At 36.6% G+C, this 20,779-nt stretch overlaps 1 protein-coding gene across 2 annotated transcripts in view; it reads left to right on the top strand.

The window, feature by feature from the left end:
- Positions 1-20,779, top strand: part of SIPA1L1 (signal induced proliferation associated 1 like 1) — an 82,260-nt gene that overhangs the window by 17,155 nt on the left and 44,326 nt on the right. For both annotated transcript variants that reach the window (XM_019472074.1, XM_019472075.1), the window contains exons 4-8: positions 5,238-5,412; positions 12,766-12,869; positions 14,090-14,247; positions 17,822-18,398; positions 19,484-19,758. In XM_019472074.1, coding sequence (XP_019327619.1) covers positions 5,238-5,412; positions 12,766-12,869; positions 14,090-14,247; positions 17,822-18,398; positions 19,484-19,758 — 1,289 coding nt within the window. The remainder of the gene's footprint in view (positions 1-5,237; positions 5,413-12,765; positions 12,870-14,089; positions 14,248-17,821; positions 18,399-19,483; positions 19,759-20,779) is intronic.

Below are 20,779 nucleotides of genomic sequence, written 5' to 3'. Positions count from 1 at the left end.
AGATCACTGCCTTACTCTACTGATCATTTTCTTCAGCTTCTTTTTGTCTTTTAGCCAGTTACATGTCTAAGTGAGTTCCTTTTTCTGTACCCCAGCTATTTAGGGTTTTTAGGACTTTTTGAAGAAAAAGCTTTGTTAAATGTCTCTTGGAAATTCAAGTATACTCTGTACTAGCTGTTTCTCCTGCATGTGCTTATTGGCTCCTGCAGAGAACAACACTGCGATGAGCCAGCGAACACATAAGGTTGAGGGGAGATGGGTTTACTGTATAGCCTGCTAAAAGAAGGATGGAATCTTTAGATGCTTACACTGCTCAGTATAACTATTCTCTTTCACGTTATGAGATCCTAAGAAGTTGGAGGCCTGAGTGTTTTCCTTAGATAATTAGAGAAGTGATTCCAAATATACACACATTCAGTGTTTATGATTTATTACCTGAGCCTAAACCTAATCTGCCCTTCATCCAGAATCAAGTTTGTCAGGCACTTGAAGACTCAAGGATATCTTTCAATCTCTTTCCAAAGTTTTGTTTCAGCAGTGGAGAAAATGGAATTTAATTCAACATGGGTCCATAAGTGAGCCTTTGGATTCAAGGATCGGTACCTTCCAGATATGCCCATCAAGAACATGCAATCTCAATAGCGTTGATGGGAAAATTTTCACAAAGAAAAAAAAAAATCTAGCAGAAAGTTCTAATTAAAAAAATTAATTCCAAAATTATTTCTAGTTAATACCTAATTTGAAAAGTAATTTAGTATAATTTGCTTCAGAAGTCAGTTATGTCTAAAAAGGTGAGAAATTAAATTCTCTTTATTTCATATCCTATACATCATTAAGCTCCCACAATATGGTATATAGTATGGTTTTCTGTTACTGCTTAAACTTTCAAGAATCATTAAGGACAAGTGATAGTTAAAATTGTATTATCTACATCAAAGTATTTTCTGGTTTTGTGGTAATGACAGTTTGACACTTCTAACAGAGAAAGATAAGCACACTCTGTACTAATTAGAAGCTGCATTTTTTATCAATTCCAAGCTAACAGAAAAATTTGGGTAACAGCTGCTCTACTAATTAGGTACACAGAATGTTTATCACTTCTTGCTGAGTGTCGCACTGTTTCATTACAGCACGAAAAGGTGCCCGTTTGATATAGCAAATAAGATGTTTTGTAAATTTAAGAGTTAAGACTGTAAAGTGACCTTAGCCCGACTTAGCCATTAAATTTCACCCAATAACCACTTCATTGAGCCAAATTCGCATGCACCACTTTTGATTAAGATAGGCTATCTTTTTTTTTTTTATTCTTAGAGTGAAGTTTTAAAGCAGTTGGTTGTTTTCTTATTTAAGAATTTGCAGTTCTTTATTTGAATTTATCTGCTTTTGGCTTCCAGACTTCCAATATCTTTCTCTGCTACATCTTAAGAGTCATTTTGGTGTGAGATTTTTTTTTTTCCAGCAAAGGTTTTTGTATGCAGTGATTAAATCATCTGTTGGTCTTGTTTATGATAAACTAAACAGATTGCACTTTTCAAGTCTTTCACTGCAACATATTTTCTTTGAACTTCATATCACTTTTATGGCTGAACTCTGTCTCTTCTATTCTTTCAGTATCTGCATATGTCATCCAATGTCAGAATGGGAATATTCTTCTTGCCCCAGTTTTGTACTGGTATTGTATGTCAAGTTGTGTGTTCCTTATTTCCCCTTAGATTGCTAGAGTCATGGTAACATCTGCTGTTCTGTACATATGGCCCACATTGCTTGTCACCTAGCTGTTCTTTTATTTGCTTTATTAAAATGTATTCATTTGAATGGTTCTGTGTTAAAAAGCAATCCAATCGTTCTGTAGGGCTGCGCTAGCTTCCTGGCTAATTACCATCTACTAATCTTTCTTGAATGCAATATTCTTCTTGCCCCAGTTTTGTACTGGTATTGTATGTCAAGTTGTGTGTTCCTTATTTCCCCTTAGATTGCTAGAGTCATGGTAACATCTGCTGTTCTGTACATATGGCCCACATTGCTTGTCACCTAGCTGTTCTTTTATTTGCTTTATTAAAATGTATTCATTTGAATGGTTCTGTGTTAAAAAGCAATCCAATCGTTCTGTAGGGCTGCGCTAGCTTCCTGGCTAATTACCATCTACTAATCTTTGCCTTGAATGCAGAGTTCATGGTAACTTACTTTAGGTTTACTTCCAAATATGATTTAAAAATTTGAATATCAGGGCAATTACTGGTATATTCCAGTAGACGTTTATCTTTATGGCAATTTCTCATTCACAGCAATACTGTGAAATGTCAGTCAGTTTTTAATGTAATTCCGTATTTATAATACAAACTTGCTGACGGGTTAAATCCAAGATATGCTTTCCACTGTCTTTCATTGGGTGCTAGACAAATAATTGAAGTGCACTTTACCCACATATATAAATATGTAAATACTTTTAGATTATTAAAATGAAGCTGCTACTTGAGGAGTTTTACCACAGCAGAATTCATCCTTCAGCTCCTTTTTTAGCTTTTACTTGGAGTTAATACACTTCTAAGGACCCTAGATTTATCAGAAGGAGGTGTAGTAATGGGGACTGCATGCCTTCCCTCCCCCAGATCCGCTTTTTTGATTCAGAAATACCAGCTTCTGTTGTCCTTATGAAACTTTTTTTGAAGTTCAGCAAATCTAAGAACACAGCTAGAAGGCATATCCTGATCTTTGCATAGTCCTTACTTAGTTTCTTAGGCTGACATTTCCAAAGCAATAAAGGACAGTTGTTTGGTTGCTCATGGATGCTGCGGATCCCATTTATGTTTATGCCCTTAAAAATACTTCCTTCACCCAAAATTGAAGCTTAAATAGTGTCGGTGTGCTTGGTGAGAATGATTTTCTTTGTCCTAACTTGTTTAAGTAAAATTACTAGAAACTATTGTAATTAGCAGTGCGGCTAAGGCATTGTGGTGCCATGAAACATTTCCATCCATCGTATTTCCCTGGGAGCGGACAAAGAGCATATCTGAGCAGCAAACATTGCCTGAACAGTCCAAGACAGGACCTGCTACTGATGATACAGAAAGTGATGGCAGTTGTTCTGGCAGGAGCAGCAGCAGCGGCCACCTCTCACCACCCTTCCTCTCTCCCTTCCTCTCTCCTCTCTTCCCACACGTCAGCAGTAGCTGGTCCAGGTTCTCTGTGAGAGCACATATCCCTGTCAGTGAAGGCACTAAGTTTGGCTGTTGTGAGGCATTAAGTTTGCAGTGAGTGGGATCATGTAGTTCACTAGCTAAGCAGAGGTCATAGAAATGTACCCGCAAACCTCATCTACCTTCCGTGATTCCTGAGAAAATTTAAATCTTAATCAGTCATCATGCAGAATGTTTTACAAAAAAAAAAGTGTGTGCCATCCATCTGTATCTGGATTGTTTCGAGCATTGTGTACACTGATGGTTGTTTTGATTTTTTTTATTTTTTTAGTGAATAGGGATTTGAAATAAATAATCATAATAATAAATTGTAACATTAATTTGCATGTGCTAGGTATTTGTTTTACCAATAAATATCTTTGCTTCAAATCTTAATACTTGGGTGCCCAAAATATGCAGTCTTCATTCTTAAAGGTGAATGTTTTTGGTTGGGTCTCTAGTGCTGAAAGAGTATATTTCCTTTATAGTTACACAGAAAGCATTTCAAATAGTTAACAATGAGAGAAAAGGAAATAGAAATATTACTTCAAGGCATGAAATTGAAATTTTTTTTTTTTTTAGTTGCAGTTTTGGAAGTTGGCCTGCGTATGTTTCTTTCATAAGAAATAGATTGAGATGAGGACAGGCTGAGAGAGTTGGGGTTGTTCAGCCTGGAGAGGAGAAGGCTCCGGGGCGACCTTATAGCAGCCTTCCAGTACTTAAAAGGGGCCTGCAGGAAAGATGGGGAGGGACTCTTTATCAGGGGGTGTAATGATAGGATGAGGGTAACGGTTTTAAACTGAAAGAGGGTAGATTTAGATTAGATATTGGGAAGAAATCCTTTACTGTGAGGGTGGTGAGGCACTGGAACAGGTTGCCCAGAGAAGTTGTGGATGCCCCATCCCTGGAAGTGTTCAAGGCCAGGCTGGATGGGGCTTTGAGCAACCTGGTCTAGTGGAAGGTGTCCCTGCCCACGGCAGGGGGGCTGGAACTAGATGATCTTTAAGGTCTCTTCCAACCCAAACCATTCTGTGATTCTATGCTGTACTCATATTTTATCATAAGAAATTTGGACATATTTAGAAGATGCAAGTCAAGTAGTCATTGTGTCAGATGATAAAATAAGGAACATTCTGGAGGGGAAAAAAGAAACAGCCTAGAACTGTGACTCATTACATATGCTTAACTTTTTCAGCTGGAGTAATCAAGCCAGGTTGAAATTTACCCTTCTTTTTCCCCCTACTTATTTTCCTACTGCTAATACTTCATCCCTGTCACCATTCATCTTTTGGCAGTAAAAGAAGAATGCAGTAAAGCTGCAATTTTCAGACTTTTTTTTTTTTAATTTTAAAATTGACTTTCATTAGAGACAGAGTAGGACCACTTCTGAGGGCTTTTAAATTCTCCCACCATAAATATAATAAGTTAAAATTAACAAATTTCAGTTTAATTATGTGTGTCCACGTCATCCCAGCAAGTTCCAAACCCTTTTGTCTCACGACCTGTGATAGAAGCTTTGAGAGCAAATCACACTATATGCAGATGACTGCTTCCAGTGCCCTTGCAAATAACTGTTTTCACTTCCCACTAACCTGTAGATCAAACTTGTAAATCTCATGCCAGTTTCGATAGACTTTCTTGTGATTTTCCTCTGGCAGGTCTGCTTGGTATTTATTTAAAATGGAGCCTCTGCAGAAATTCCTGTGTGGGAGGAAAAATTATTTACCCTGCAATAAGTATGCATTTTTACTAGATGAATTACATGCGTAAACTCCAAGGCTCTCCTTTGCTCTCTGCCAGAGTTCCTGAAAATAAGGAACATTAATGTTTGTTTCACTTCAGAAAGCATTTTGACATCTTTAGATGAAATATACTATCATCGAGGCAATTATGGTGGAAAACAATGAGAGTATTTGGAACGAGACTACCATTTGAAATTAGACTGATAAGTAGGTATTTTTGTGAATTATGGGTTTATTAAAAAATATGAAGTGAATTCAGTAAATAAGTTGCTGCATCACTTGGTATACATACAAGATTTTAATCTTTTTCCCTTTGCAGTTAAGTTACCAACTTAAGGTGGGTATCATGTACTGTAAAGCCGGGCAAAGCACAGAAGAGGAAATGTATAATAATGAATCAGCAGGTCCAGCCTTTGAAGAGTTTCTTCAGCTCTTGGGAGAACGAGTTCGACTCAAGGGATTTGAAAAGTATCGTGCTCAGCTGGATACAAAGAGTAAGGCTTTTTCTTTTTTTTTTTTTTCCCCTCCCTTAAGTGAACGAAATGCATTGTATGGTTGCTAACTGACTTTCTATAGAGAGTTCTTAAAAATAACCTCGTTGCTATAGGAAGACAGTTGCTCAACATTAGAAGTGAAAGTAGAGCAAGTATGTAATTTGACCTATACCCATATGGTCTTTCAACTCTGATAATTATTGGATATTTGTACTAATTTGGTATGAAATTATCAATAAAGCTGCAACACGAAACCAGTAACCATGGAACCATTATCGGCATTGCAAATCCGTCATCAGTGTGTTGTCTAAAGAGTAATCAATACAGTTGGTATGTCATAATTTCTTTTAATGATATGCTAATAGGCTGTCACCAAAAAAGTTTCGAGAACCCATCTATGTAACTCCACCGTGACAAGTTGATCTATTGTATTTCTGGTCTGTCTGTTGCATGTAGTTTTTCTTTTAGGCAGTTTTGTCTTACTCCTGCTATCAAATGTATTCCTCTCTCTGTGATATTTCTTTTTAGTTATGGAAATTAAACTGGATTTGGCAGTTACGTTTTACAGTTAAAGCTGATAATATAGTACAACAAAAATGCAGTGGAAAGATGGTCTTGGGCGACAGTATCTATAAAAGAAACTCCCTACTTTTGGAATCAAGCTTGTGAAATACCTGTTTATCAGCTAGCATGTGCTATATTCCATTTGTAAATCTATTTAAAAATACTCAGGGGAAAATTTTGGCCTGTCTTCCTTTTCTTTGTAACCAGTTCCTATGGAAATCTTTTGCTATTTTGCTCACTTGCAGCAAAGGAAATTGAATTAAGTAGTTGATTCATGAAAGCTGAAAAGTATTCATCAACTTCAGTGCACCAAAAACTGTGCTCCTGTCATGGGGGTCTCCTATCACAAATACAGTAACTTGCTGTGCTTTAGTGCTCTACTGTTCTACCTTGTGTCCTTGATTCTTACAGGGATCACGTTGCCATCTCCTCAGGCTGTTCTTGATCAGCCTAATCATCGCTCCTCAGAGGATTATAAAACTTCCTGGGGTTTTAAACCTAAATTAATACCTATTTCGCACATATTTACCATTGAGCCAGCATTCTTTTAGTTGCAATACTTATATTCCCTCTGTTGTATTTACTCCCTTGAGTGCATTTACACATTGCGGTTGTGTCTCCTCTATGCTTTTGTGATGTTACCCTTAATAAACCAAGTCTTTTATTGGTATGGGAGGCGTGGATTTCTCTGCCCCTCCCCCCCATGCAGTATTACCTGGTAACCTTCCTATGCACTTGTCCAAGTTTGAATTCAGTGCCTTTAGATTTAGTGGCTAGGATTATATACGTGATTGCAGGTGAAATCCAGGCAGTTTCTTGCTGTAACATTGCCTTGCCTTTACTGGAAACATACCATACAATAATTCTGAGGCTGGGTTTTCCTTTTCTGCAGCTCCAAAGTACTATTTCATCAGTTATAAAAATAAGCTAGGTCAAAAATCAAATGTGTATGGAAAACAGAAAATACCTGTTATTTCATGGCTTCTGGTTTTACACTGTGACCTTCTTGTTACTTTCAGTAATTAAAGTAAAATCCTCTCTTCACTTTCTTCTGGCTTAGTTATTTAAGACATCTGAAAAAAACCCCTTTTTTGGTGTCAGTCCACACACGCTGGTTTCTAGTACATGTAAATGCTGTATGATTAAGAGTTGACTCATCTACTTGGATATACCCATGAAAGCTGTAACTGTGTCTTAGTACTTGTTTAAAATTTTCTTCTAAACAGCAGAATTTTTCAATAATGTTTGAGTTCCTTCTTGTTGCTTCTGACTCAGGGAAATAATTTTGTCAGGTTTTGATTTTAGGTACTACAATCTAGCACCTGTTGAATGGACATGTATGTAAACTTTTAATTGACTGAATCTCTCCTCGTTTTAAGAGTTGTCGTCTTGTACTGAAGGTTTTCCACTCCATGTTGAGAGCTGACGTGTCTTTTTTCACGTTGCCCAGTAGACCTACCAGCTCCATTCTGTATCTAAAAATACAAAAATTGAGAGGCTTTACATGAACGCTTCACTGTGATCAGAGAGGAAGGGGGGATGCTCTGAGTGGAAACTGCTGCTTTCATGAAGGGTTTCCTATGTTTTCTTTCGGTCAAGGTTTACAAGCTCACATGCATGGGACCTCATGAGCTAGAACTGCTTAGGAGCTCCTAAGGTGTCTGAAATCTTTTGGGTTACATTGTCTGCAGGCTCACTGAGGAAACATGTGACTGCACAGCATATGTGAGTTCTTAATGAGCAGGTTTAGACAGCAGCAAATGTGAACAATGGCAACAGACTTTTGTAATTTATCTTGATGGTGCTATGTTTTCCTTTCTGCCAGTATGCAAAGCACAGACTGGAAGTGGTGGAAGAGAACGTGGTGTTTTGGGGGCACAACACTAAGCTCTGGATAGCTACATTCGGAAACCCTTATTGCATATTCTGCATAGGAAATGGCCAAAAAAAAAGCCACCTTGTGGTAGGCAAAATGCTAAAGACGAGATGGTCGCAAGAGCTGCATCTCAGGTATGGGGAATATGTGAACAGCTGAATGCAGACAGGCCATACATCTTCGATAGCTACCCAAAGTAATCAATCAGTCTTTTTTGCCTTGGCCCTAACACAGAAAGGCCCGCAAAGGAGGAGGTTGTGGGTTTTACCATGACTTAGGTTTATAGGGTTTTGTTGAAACAGCTAGGTCTACAGCTAGGAAGCGAGCTTCTCCCTTTTCCAGCTCTGCTTTTCTGTTGCTAGAGGTCACTGTGATGAAATAGTTCTTGCTGTCTCATTACTCAGGAAATTTTCCTGCATAAAAATTCTGTTTAATGTCAGCACAGCTGATTGCAAAGATGCTCTTGAAAACAAATGTCTGTTCGTTAACTTGCAAGAAAGTTCAGAGCTATGTAGGCTACTTTGCTAGTTCCTATACCTTTGCCAATACTTCGCAACCTATGAAAAGCAGATGCATGATGTAAGACACGATGAAACATTTTCTCAGCATGGAGGGAAGCTGATTTGTATATGTACTCCAGAAATTTTCACAAGATGTTTTTAATTTATGCAAATTTAGAAAAGTAAAGTTGCTCTAGCAAAAGGCAGTTTCGGAACAGTTGTTGTTCTTAGAAATTTTTAGAATTAGGGGCCTAATTGGTAAGTATTCGTAACAGAGCCAATTTTTAAAATTGGAATCTCACGCATCCTATTAACTGAAAACCTATTTAAGTATATTGGATCCTTCAAGGGCTTTAGCTTTGGATCTGTGCCAGTGCCACTGTGGAAAAGAGCTGTTACTTTTAAAGTTTTGTTTGTATATTTCTAGAGTTACCAGAGGGGAAGCAGTCTATCTCCTGGCAGCCTACAGACTTTGGATAGGAAATAGAGCTTGAAAATGTCATCTATCCCATGGTTGCTAGGAAGTTTATAGGCATCACTTTAAAGTAATAAACATCACAGTAATCTTTCAAATTATAACTTCAGTCATTTTACTTTATTTTCTAGTTGTATGCATGCTTTATTTCCCTCCCCCTCACTTAGTCTTATTTCTCAGTATTTTAAATTGGTAAATGGGATCAGCTGGATAATGCTAGGCCTGGTAACCTGGCATGTGTGTCCAGCAGAGTGGTAGCGTGGTTGGTGCAGGAAATGAAGGAGATTGATTAATGTGAGTTGTAGGAGTTTATAATCTCATCATTAGATAATTCATAAACCTAGCTAATAATGGTAGGTTTCTGTATGAGATGTTTATACTGCATAACTTTTTGGTTAAGACATGAGAAGAATATAAAAATAGCACAGAAGATATTAAATAGATTAAAAATCTGGGGAATGAATGGACTTCAAATTGACATTTCATTTAAGGGTTGTCAATAAACCCCAGTGTTTCTACTGAAATAATACAGATAGATTACCTTCTTAACTTGTACTATTTAACATCTTTTCAACCATGCGGAAGTAAGAATAGACTTACTGTTGGGTTTGAGACATTTGCTGGGAGACAAATAGCCAACGGAGGTCAGAGCTTCCTCGATTGCTTAAGAAGCAGAAATGGGGATGGGGGGAAGTCCATCTGCATTTCTCTGTGTTTGTATTACACATATACTTCTGTATGTTACAAAATAAAGGATTCTGTCCTCGGAAATAGTCTCTGAGAACAACTTGGCTATTACAGAAGTTGAACATGAGTGCTTGGTGTAATCCTTCTGTATAACAAAGGAGAGCAGGTTTGACAGATGCTGAATTTGGGCCAATGACTAGGAGAAACTAGAAATAAGGCAGGACTTGTTAACAGCAAAGGTAGATGGGAAAAACATTAAGCTCTGAAACTTCTTGTGCCTTTAATTGTGAGCACTGCTGCAGTTTGTAGCAATGGCTGTTCCTTCTCCTGCCTCATCAGTATTGTTTATTTTTTGTTTTCCTACAATTCCTTGCAACATGTTTTCCTTTGAAACACTGAGTTAGAGTTTCTACTTGTACTGGTTTTTATACAGCTTTCTAGTGCAGAGGTTTTAAAAGCTGCTGTAGAAGCTGACAAAGTCCTTTGGCTTCAGTGAGGTGAATTTATCAGCAGTATGCTGGTGGTGTCAGTCACAGTTTTGAGCACTGCTGCTGTTTGAAAAAAACACTTAAATGGGAACCTGTTAAGACAGTCCTTGTGAAGATAGCCGAGAAACATTGGAAGGACAGAAGAATAAGGTGGATTTTTAAAGGTGAATAATGATGGAAGGAAAAGAAGGTCAGATAAGTCCTCAGCTAAGTAACTAAATCCAGTAATGGCACAAGTCTGAGAAGGCAGCATCAATAGGTATGCCATAAACTGATGGCAGGAGGGGATGTCTTCAGTGTAAAAAGGTGCTAATGAATTTGTAGATCCCTCGGGCCTCTGTTAAATACAAGGAAATCAAAGTAGACTGCAGTGCTGGCTTACAGTTCTGACCTTGAAATGATGGTTATTATTCCAGTGCGCAGTCTTGGATTTTATTGCAATGGCAGTGATTTAATTTAGAGCAAACGCCTGTAATTATTGTGTTGTACTTCAGAAAAAGTATTCTTGACTTCTAAGAAAGAAGAAATCTGAATGGTGAGAAAGATGCACAGTCTGTAGTGGATATGGACTTCTGTCTGTAGTTGGATTTGAATAACAGGGATTTAAGCTGTGAAGTACTTGGAAATAATTGGAATCATTAAATGTGTCACTTGGATTGTAGCCTTATTACTTCGTTTGCAGAACCAGTGCTGTTCTGAGAACGCTTTTCTGCCTGAACTGAAGTCCATCCAGGAAAGTTGAAAGTTTGGCTTAAATGCATAGGTGTTGTTCTAGCATATTATTTGTCAGAATTGCTTTATTCTTTTCTTCTTCCCCCCAACCCCTTTAGGGCCCCTTCCCCTCTTTTGTGGCCTTCCTTCCCCTGTATGTCTTCTTACCCACTTCCCTTTCTTTTTGAACCTGCTCCCCCTTTCCAGTTCTTTGTAATATTTTTGTGTGCTCTATTTATGAAAGATGATGTACAAATTAGCATATTTACAGTTAGACAAAAAAAGCCAGTGAGGAGTTATGTTGATGTTTAGGTGACTTTCAGGTGCATCTGCCTCCTTCAGCATGCCTTGCAGTGATCAGGGAGAGGATAGAGGCTGTTGTGAACTGAGTGCAAGACGAAATGATTCCCTTTCAGCTGTCATGCTGTTGTAATTAGCATTAAAAAGAAAATGTTTAGCAGCTAGCTAGTTTTTCATAATGGCAATGTTGAGTGCTGCAAAAGAGAGCCCAGTCTTCTTGAAACATTAACTGAGATTTTTTGATAAGATTCTAGGAACCTTTTTTTTTTTCTTATCCCCATTTTATTCTATATAGATGATTTAGAAATGCAAAATCTCTATGCAGCTATAATGTAGAAAACTTTCCATTTCATTTTATAGATGATGTTGCGGTTTTTCATTTAGAGCAAAGCTACCTCTATTTTATTATTCCAAATTTGACAGAAAACGAAAACTTCTTGTCAAAGCTTATACCCAAAATCTGGGTAAATAAACTGTATATTTATGTTATTGTAAATGCCTCACAAATCTCAGAGCTATTATCTCCTTAGTAACATGATCTCTCTGCTAATAAAAAATGCCAAGGTGTAGTATTTAACAGCTTTTTAAAATACATTGCTATAAATAGCTGGGATTATATAATATGGTAGCATGTTTATATAACTTCAAATAACCAGGATGCCTTTTTCCATATATAAATCTAGTTATTTTTAAAATTCTGTTTGAAAATGGGCTTTTTGCACTGTGGACAGCAGTTATATTTAATAGAATATATTCACTATTTCAGCTTTAAATGTGTTACTACTTAATGGAACATTTTTCAAGGTCTCTTTTTTTTTTTGAGAGGGAAAAAAGTAAAAACAGAAGTTCCCAATTTGTCTGTAATCAAGTGTTGTCTTCAACCAACACTTTGTAAACTTTAATAATATCCCCTCTTTTTTTTTTCTTTCTAAACTTCATAATCCTAGTTTTTATCATTTTCTCTCCACATGGAAGTCTCTCCATCCACGTATAATTATTTTTGTGGCCTGTTTCTGGATCCCTTCTCTTTCTTCTATAACTTTTAAAATAGGGTGGCCAGAACCCAAAACAGGTGAGAGTACCTTTGATTAATATACCAGCATTATAATGTCATTGTTGTGGGCTTTTTCCATCATCAGCTGTAAGCATGCTAGCATCCTATTTGGGTTTTTGACTGCTCCTATCCATAAAGCACCTGTTTTAGTGAAGGTTTTATCTGACTTCATTACAGTTAATTTAGAGTCCTGATATTTATGTTTAAAAGAACCCATTCTGTTCTTTCATATATTGTGGGTTATATCACCACTGATACTTAATTATGCATGAGATCATGGTATTCGTTTGCAGTATCTGTCTACCTTCCTTTCTGAAGTCCTTTTCACATTCCTTACAGTTCAGTTTCATTCCGATTAGCCTGAGATATTGGGTGGTGTCTGAAAATTATTTCAGACTTTGTTACCACTTTTCATGCTCAAATAGGCTTTCTTCAGGGTTTTCTGGTATAAATTCCCTATTCCTAACAAGTTCCTCATTGGGAAAAGTACGCAAAATTATATGTGCCATCTATATGTGTCATTTGCTTTGGCAGGTGAATAAACTCTGGGTAAGTTTTTACTTGCTGACATTTCAGCTATGATCGAGGATGAATAGGAATTCTTGTCTTGCCTGATGATTTTCTTTAATAATAATGGAGCTTTGTTTTTAAACTTTTTTTTAAATAATGCTTTTATTTTCTTTTTTCTTTAACTGAAGCTGATTCAACGGGTACTCACTCTCTATACACAACATACAAGGACTATGAAATCATGTTCCACGTTTCTACTATGTTGCCATATACTCCAAACAACAAGCAACAGGTAAGATGGACCATGCCTATTTAGAATTAATTTTTCCTCCATCTGAAAAGTAGCTGAACTTATTGAATATTTATGACAACTTTCATTTGTTACTCGCAAAGAAAACACTTAAAGAATCAAAAGTATCAAAAAATAAAATTGGCCATCTCTGTGTCAGGAAGATGAGCAAAGCAGATCATTGTAGGTACATCATAGGTAGATTTTTCTCCATAGGACTGTTTTCTATTTAATTATGCATTATTTACTGAAACTTTGATCTAAATATTATACAATAATGTCGGTAGCACATCTGTGTTACATAAATAAGAGTTCATATCTTATGTCAAAGGGACCATAGTGTACTTGACATGATTTTCAACCTTCTGCAGCAAAGTCCATTGCACTTTAAGGAATGCATTCAGCAAATTGTAATATGCACAGAATCAGAGGTGACAAGTGGGTGGTCCAGCACGCTACACAAGAAGCCATGAGACAAAATCCTTTCTCTTTTTTTTTTTAAGTTTTTTTATTATACTGAAGAGCTATGTAGGCTGACCTGCTTTGTTACTCTGAAGTACCTGGTCTTGTTAAATAGTAGGCCGTCTTGTTGTGTATGATGTGTATGCATTTTACTCTAGAAATGATGTTATTTTGTGTTTCTGCAAATAAAATAGAAATTTCCTTTAACAATGAAAGATAACACAGCATTCTTTTTAGTTTGCTTTTGTACACTAAATGTTACACTGCTTTGTAGTTTATCTTTCTCTTTTACTGTAGTCTTGGATTTACTGAAAGAAGCCTATTAGAAAATTATTATAGCGTGTCTTAAGGACAATGACAACTATTTTCAACTTGAAATAGAACCTGCTTCTGGCTTGTAAAAATGTGTGAAGTGAGGAGTGTTTTCCAGCTTCCATGTATCACTGATTACTCTGATATAGCAGGTTTTGCTGCTGTTTTTCCTCTGTTTAGCTTAAAATTTTCCCCAACAAGGTCTTCCTGTATGTTACATGTAGAAATGAAATTGTTACAAAAATGAAAATGCCCATGCCTGAAACTTAGTAGATGAATAACTAATATTCTGGTATTTGTCATATAAATCCCCAACTGTTTCAGTTTTCAGCTTGAAGTATCACTTGGAATAAAAAAAATTGAACAATAGTAATTTATAATAATGAGAAATAAATAATTGAAAATTGTGAAAAGACTGTGTTTTAACCTATGCTTTTTTTTTGTTAAAGCTTCTGAGAAAACGACATATTGGAAATGATATTGTGACAATAGTTTTCCAGGAGCCTGGAGCACAACCGTTCAGCCCAAAGAACATTCGATCCCACTTCCAGCACGTCTTTGTCATTGTAAGAGTGCACAGTCCCTGTACTGACAGCGTTTGTTACAGGTAACTATCGCTATTTTCACTGAAAACATGGAATTTGAGTGCAAAGGGAGGTGTCATTCCTCTCTTAAATTCTCAGTAGGGAAACATAATGAAAGATAGGGGTCGAGGAGATTTTCGATCATGTGAATGTAGTACGCTTTTTAAAAAGTAAATAGACACACATGAGTATGTAAAGGAAACATACCCAATGAGGAAATTAATGCTGTCAGTATGTCTGTACACACACACACATGCGCACACACATATAATATAAAATCAAGCATTTGGGAATGATTTTAAAATTCCATCCTCACTTCCTTTTTATTCTCTTCATTAAGAGTATGCTAGAAGAGTATTTCTATTTTGATTCTTATGAATTTACTTTTTGTTTAATTTGGGCATTTGAACTTATGTTCCATTTTTGAAATTAAGACAGTGAAAAAGTATGACTAACCTTTCAGAAAGAAGCTAAGCTCTCTGAAATACTTTTTCTGAAATACCTTAATTTTTTATCTCGTTTCAGGCCAACAAAGACATTCCAGAGCATTATGCAGCAAAAAAAAAATCTTAGTGTGACCTTAAAGTCAATATGATTAAAATAGAAAATGGTAACTGATAGTAACATATAATAAAAAATTGCAAGATGATTTCTATTTAGCATAATTTTTTAACCAAATGGAAGGCATATAGAAAAAATGTTTTTGAGTTACACTTCTTTTTACGGTCAATGAAACTTTTTACCTTTGTTATATCCTGAACTCTTAATGTATTTTTATTTTTAAATGTTGACTGATCTCACAAACTTTTCTAAAGCTTCTTTATTTAAAATATGAAGTGTCAGAGTAATGGATTTAGAGTAGTTATCTTGAAATGAGATAGCCTTAGAATTAACTTGTCTTTACTGAAATACAAATGTTCACCTAAGTGTTTCATTCAGTCAAGTGCTTATTTAGAGGAAGAGCTAAGACTGCAGTGTCTGAGATGGCATATTCATGTTTTTCAAGTAAGTATAGTAAGGTGTAAAGGCTTTTCCCTCCCCGTAAGTGTTTGGTAAAGCTCACACAGCACTTCTGGAACTGATGCTGAACTTTGTATGTGTATTAAATTCTCCTGGAGTAGGTGTGTTCATGTTGGTACTCATTTTGAGGTATTCAAGGTACTCAAATTCCACTGCTACATAATTTATGTGGACATAGCTTGTTCTTAAACTTTTAGACATATGTTTCAGCTCTTACTCTGTACAGAAACTGATTTTGAAGTAAAAGGAAAGTAGGAAATACATCTACAAGGGCTACAGATGCATTTTCCATTTGAATTGGATATTACAAACACAGAGAAAGATTTGCTTTTGTTATTATTTTAAATAATATGACTGCATATTTTCAATTTCTTCCTTTTAAAAGGCATGGGAAAGATTTATACTTGTTATACTGTAATAAATTTAAGTATCTCATTGTTCTATTTCTGACCTTCAGACTTCTGAATCGCTTTTGTTTTTCAAGTGTTCACAACTACAAGGGCTGGAGCCTCACTGGTTACTATTAGTGAATAAAATTTGAGAATTTCAGCTTTAGTGATGCTACAAGCTTAAATTTTAAGGGGAGGGGGAGCAGGTAGGAAAAAAAAATTGAGAGTGTCAGTGTTCATTTTGATACAGGAGACTGCCAGAGTACTGTATGTTCTGTGTACTGCCTTTAAGATTAAAATCCTTTCTTTTTTTGTCCTCTCAGTGCAAATACTTGATTTAAATTTACAGAATTCCATTATGAAAAGTTTTTCTAGGAAACTTTTCAAAGTAAGTTTGACCTCTTTTTCACTGAATTATTTGGAACAGTTTCATAGATTTGTTATTCTAGACAAAACAGGAAGCCATACAGCATAAAAATGTACTGGAATTTATATTAAAAACTACGTAAAAGGAATAAAATCAAGCACTGTCTTGGCCAGTGATTCTCCCTCCCAACTAAGATAAACATTTCTGATGGCTTCTGTCGGCATCATTCACTTTTTAAAACTTCTCTAGCATATGTTAAAGATTAAATTCCTATCCCTGTGATTCATGATATTGAATACCTAATCAAATAAAACGTCACTGGTAGTTTTTCATTACATCCAGTAATTGTGTTTAATGCTTAGGCTTCTATCTCTTAATAACAGACCCTTTAGGACCACTGAAGATGATCGAGAGTCAGATGGTTGCATCATGAGCACCACCTGTTGCATACTTTTAGATATATTGGCATACATTTGAAGGAAATATGACAGTCGGTCACATCTTTCAGTATCAGTTGCCAGAAAATATAATTTAAAAAACCAAAAACAACAAAACCAAAACAAACAAACAAAACACCCCACCACCCAAGAACAGGGGGGCGGGGGCAGGGGAGGGGATTTTTCTGATTACATTTAAGGATTCAGATAAGTTAGAACAAAGTTAATACCAAATACCAGCCAGTCTTCCAAATGAAATACCACATACATTTGTTCAAGTTCAATGAAATACCACATACATTTCTAGTGTGTTCAAGTTCCATCCTATTTTTCTTTATAAAACACCATTACAGTGATATTTTGGCCAAAATTAGTTAATGCTTTTTCAGATCTAGTTATAGATATGTGGTAAATCATATTTGAACTGTTGGAGCATTTCTTGTCACAAAACCGTTGAAGTATGGTTGTCAGTCTCTTCTTAGGACAGATTACCAAGTGAATGATACTGGACTGGAATGGCAAATCTTCAGTGATGCCAAACATCTCTCATCCGCTCTGTATCAAAAGAGAATTGACCAGGGAGAATAGCTAGTCGGCATTGCCTAAGGCTTATTGTCAGTCTATCACTTGGTATGGAAACTGAGAGTTGAAAAAGAAAGCATCTATTTCTAATATATGTCTCCAAACGTCTAAGAAATTTCTTATTTCTAGTATTTTTGGAGTCTGTTTTATCACTAGCATGCAATATCAACTAGTGCAGTTTTCGATCCGGAAATTTAAAACATAATCAGTATGTTATAATAGTATAGTATATACGTTTAAAATGTAATCAGCATGTATGCATTCAGTCACCAGAAGATGCTTCTCACAGTGAAACTGGCCTTGTGAGATGACTTTATTGTCTTTATCTTTTTAATGTGTCCATTTTATGTATATTTCTAGTATTGATCATACACTTCACATTGCTTTCAGTTGAGCCTTTCAGCTTCAGGTAGCTAAATTATAAGCTAGCCTTTGTAATAGTGTGTGTTAGAAATTTTCTGTTTATAGTAGAAACAAACAGAATTCAGAACTGCCATACATGAGTGATTACTTTGTCAAAAAAAGCATGATTTTGCACTTGAAGCTCTTTTTAAGCTGTGGTACTGAGGATGACTCAAAAATGCCTGGATGCAAAAATAAGTGGCCTTCTGTTTATATGGTAAGGGGGACATAATCTCCACACTGGCAAGATTTAAATGTAAACATAGGCATATTGCTGAGAAAAGGAGAGGAGAATTGAGGGCTTAAGGAAAAAAGGAAATGTGTTTTCTCTATTCAAAAACTGCTGAAATGGCACACAGTGAAAAACTCTGCTTCTTCCTTATTCTTTTATTTCTTTTAGTGTTGCTGTGACAAGATCCAGAGATGTACCATCCTTTGGACCACCTATTCCAAAAGGTGTCACGTTTCCTAAATCAAATGTGTTCAGGGACTTCTTACTAGCCAAAGTCATTAATGCAGAGAATGCTGCTCATAAATCAGAAAAGTTTCGTGTGATGGCCACCAGGACCCGTCAAGAGTACTTGAAAGACTTGGCAGAGAAGAATGTCACCAACACACCTATTGACCCTTCTGGCAAGTTCCCCTTCATCTCGCTCGCTTCAAAAAAGAAAGAAAAGTCCAAGCCTTATCCAGGAGCAGAGATCTATAGTTCTGGTGCTATTGTATGGAGCGTCCATGCAAAAGACTACAGCAAGGGTATGGAAATAGACTGTCTCCTAGGCATCTCTAATGAGTTTGTAGTCCTCATTGAACAGGACACGAAAAGCGTGGTGTTCAATTGCTCCTGTCGAGATGTGATAGGGTGGACTTCAACAGACACAAATATCAAAATATTTTATGAGAGAGGTGAATGTGTTTCCCTGGAGAGCTTCATCAGCAACATTGATGATATCAAAGAGATCGTCAAAAGGCTGGAGGTTAGAATGTGTTCTCTTGTTTGGTTCCCCTTTTTTACTTTCTCCTCATGCCCCACCACCAAGTAAGGCTTCAATTTAAGTAATGCTTGGGATCCCTAAAACTGTTCTAATTGTTTATTGTGAAATCTATGAGGACTTTCTTGCTTTTATTTCTCATAATCCAATATTGCTTTCACTTTTATCAGATATCAGCCAACCTCAGCTGGTTGTGTGTGTGTCAAAAATGTCTCAATATATTAACAAAAAAAAAAGCAGAGCCTTCAGATGTGTAAATTGCTCCCAGTAAATACAGAAGTCTCACCTTATTTCTCTTCCTTGTTTTCCTTCCCTTTCTCTGTTTTATAGGCTTGTTGTAATCTTGTTTCAAATGAAGCTGTAATATCTTTGAGACTGACTTACTATGTTGCCAGCAGGGTGCAGTCCCTATTGCAACCTTCAGATATTCTCTGAATGCACGTGATAAACTAAAAATGCAGTGAATCATGGTATCTTGTCTATAAAACATCTGTCCGTGCTCATTTTTTATCCAATTAAGTTATGAAAGAATGTGTTACATTTCACTGTCTTTCCTGTAATTTCACAACTGTAGTTGTATAATGACCAGGAAAAAGGGAAAACCAGGCCCTATTAAATTGCTCTTGGCGGTATTCATGCTCATGGTACATAGAAGAGTTGGCATAGACTCCAGTTTACTGTGCTTAGTAACTGCATGCCACCACATTCTGACTGTAAGTAATCTTGCAGTTTACTGAAACAGTTACAAAAGTAGAATGGTTGGCTGGTTACTAAAGTGTAAAAGATAAAGTAGACATGCTGGTGTAACTCCAGGTGTTTTTCTGTTGTGTGCTGCCATGTATCTTCTAAAATTCCTGTGGTTTCAGTAAAAATTTCAAGGCAGAACTTGGGTAACCAGACTCTATTGAAAACAGTAGTTAGTGACAAGACCCACTTCAGCTAATTATGTACCCAGGACTGTGATATATATTACTTGATTTGGTTGATTGTACAAAACTGGAGCCCTTAAACCTCTATTAGCACTGAAGGTCTCTCTGTGCATTAAATTCTGTCTTTGTTTCAATTCACAGCTTGTGACTAAGGGCTGTGAAACAGTGGAGATGACTCTGCGTAGGAATGGTCTGGGTCAGCTTGGTTTCCATGTAAACTATGAAGGCATTGTGGCAGATGTTGAGCCCTACGGCTACGCGTGGCAGGCAGGACTGCGACAAGGCAGCCGGCTGGTGGAAATCTGCAAGGTAGCTGTAGCCACTCTGAGCCATGAGCAAATGATTGATCTTCTCAGAACATCAGTAACAGTGAAGGTTGTCATCGTCCCTCCGTATGAGGACTGCACACCACGCAGGTATTGTATAATAGCTACATTTGGTCTGAAATTATATCTTGATTTGTGGGGTCAGGGGGGAAAGGAACACCACAGAATAAGTGTTAACCTCCAAAAACCATGGTATAATTATAATACAGCATCCAGTATTGTAAGGTGAAAGAGGAGAGCAGAAAAAACTGCCCATATTCAGACTCCAGGCCCCATAAAATATTCATTGAATACCACAGTTTAAAAATGTGTGAAGAACCTTACGTGTCCTTTAAATTCCATGGAATTTAACGTGGAAATAAAATGATTTTTTTTTGTTGTTGACAGTTGTGTGTTTGATGCATCAAAATTAATTGTACATTTCCCTCCCTGCTTTCCCATTTGTTGGTAGTTTGCAATGTCTGTGGATGTAATTCTCGAAAGCTATGAATAGACTTACATTCTTCTACTTTCACAAATAAGTAAGGCTGTAAATGATGAGAGTTTATCAAAGGTATGGATCTGGCCAGAGAAATTGCTGCAAATTCTTCTTTACTCAGTAGTAGATCTTGCTGCATCTCTCTCACTTCCTATCTGTGTTAAGCCTGAGGCTTGTGTCAGCTGCATTATTGCTTTTATAGCTTTAAAATGTTGCTTGATCAGAAATAAGCAGTAATACGTGCTTTTTTTCTAAATTGGACATTAAGTCCCTCCATTTTTCCTGAACTGACACAAAAGCTTTTTATAATTTTTACTGCTCCCATCTGAACTCTCTGCAGTTGTCTGTAGCATTCAGCCACATCACTAAATCTGATTCCCATATTCCTGACATCCTGTATTAATATCTTGCAAATGCTATATGATTAAAATGGAATGATCTTTAATAGGCTAAATTTGCCTGCAGGCTAGCTCAAGTTTTATGCTAGATTTGCCAAGAAGCAGCAAGTACAGTTACCAAAGTTCAATGTGTTCCTTGCAGTGAGAGACTGAGAGAGTGTTTTGCACTGCTGTTTTCTAATCAGGCAATATCTTTGTAGGGGTAGATGCTAAATCTTTGTATACTTAAGGTTGA

The sequence above is a fragment of the Aptenodytes forsteri genome, unplaced genomic scaffold (genome assembly GCF_000699145.1).
Source record: "Aptenodytes forsteri isolate BGI_AS27 unplaced genomic scaffold, ASM69914v1 Scaffold3, whole genome shotgun sequence".
NCBI classification, from domain to species: domain Eukaryota; kingdom Metazoa; phylum Chordata; class Aves; order Sphenisciformes; family Spheniscidae; genus Aptenodytes; species Aptenodytes forsteri.
The sequence above is the reverse complement of the archived record's forward strand: the minus strand, read 5'-3'. Positions and strand labels throughout refer to the sequence as shown.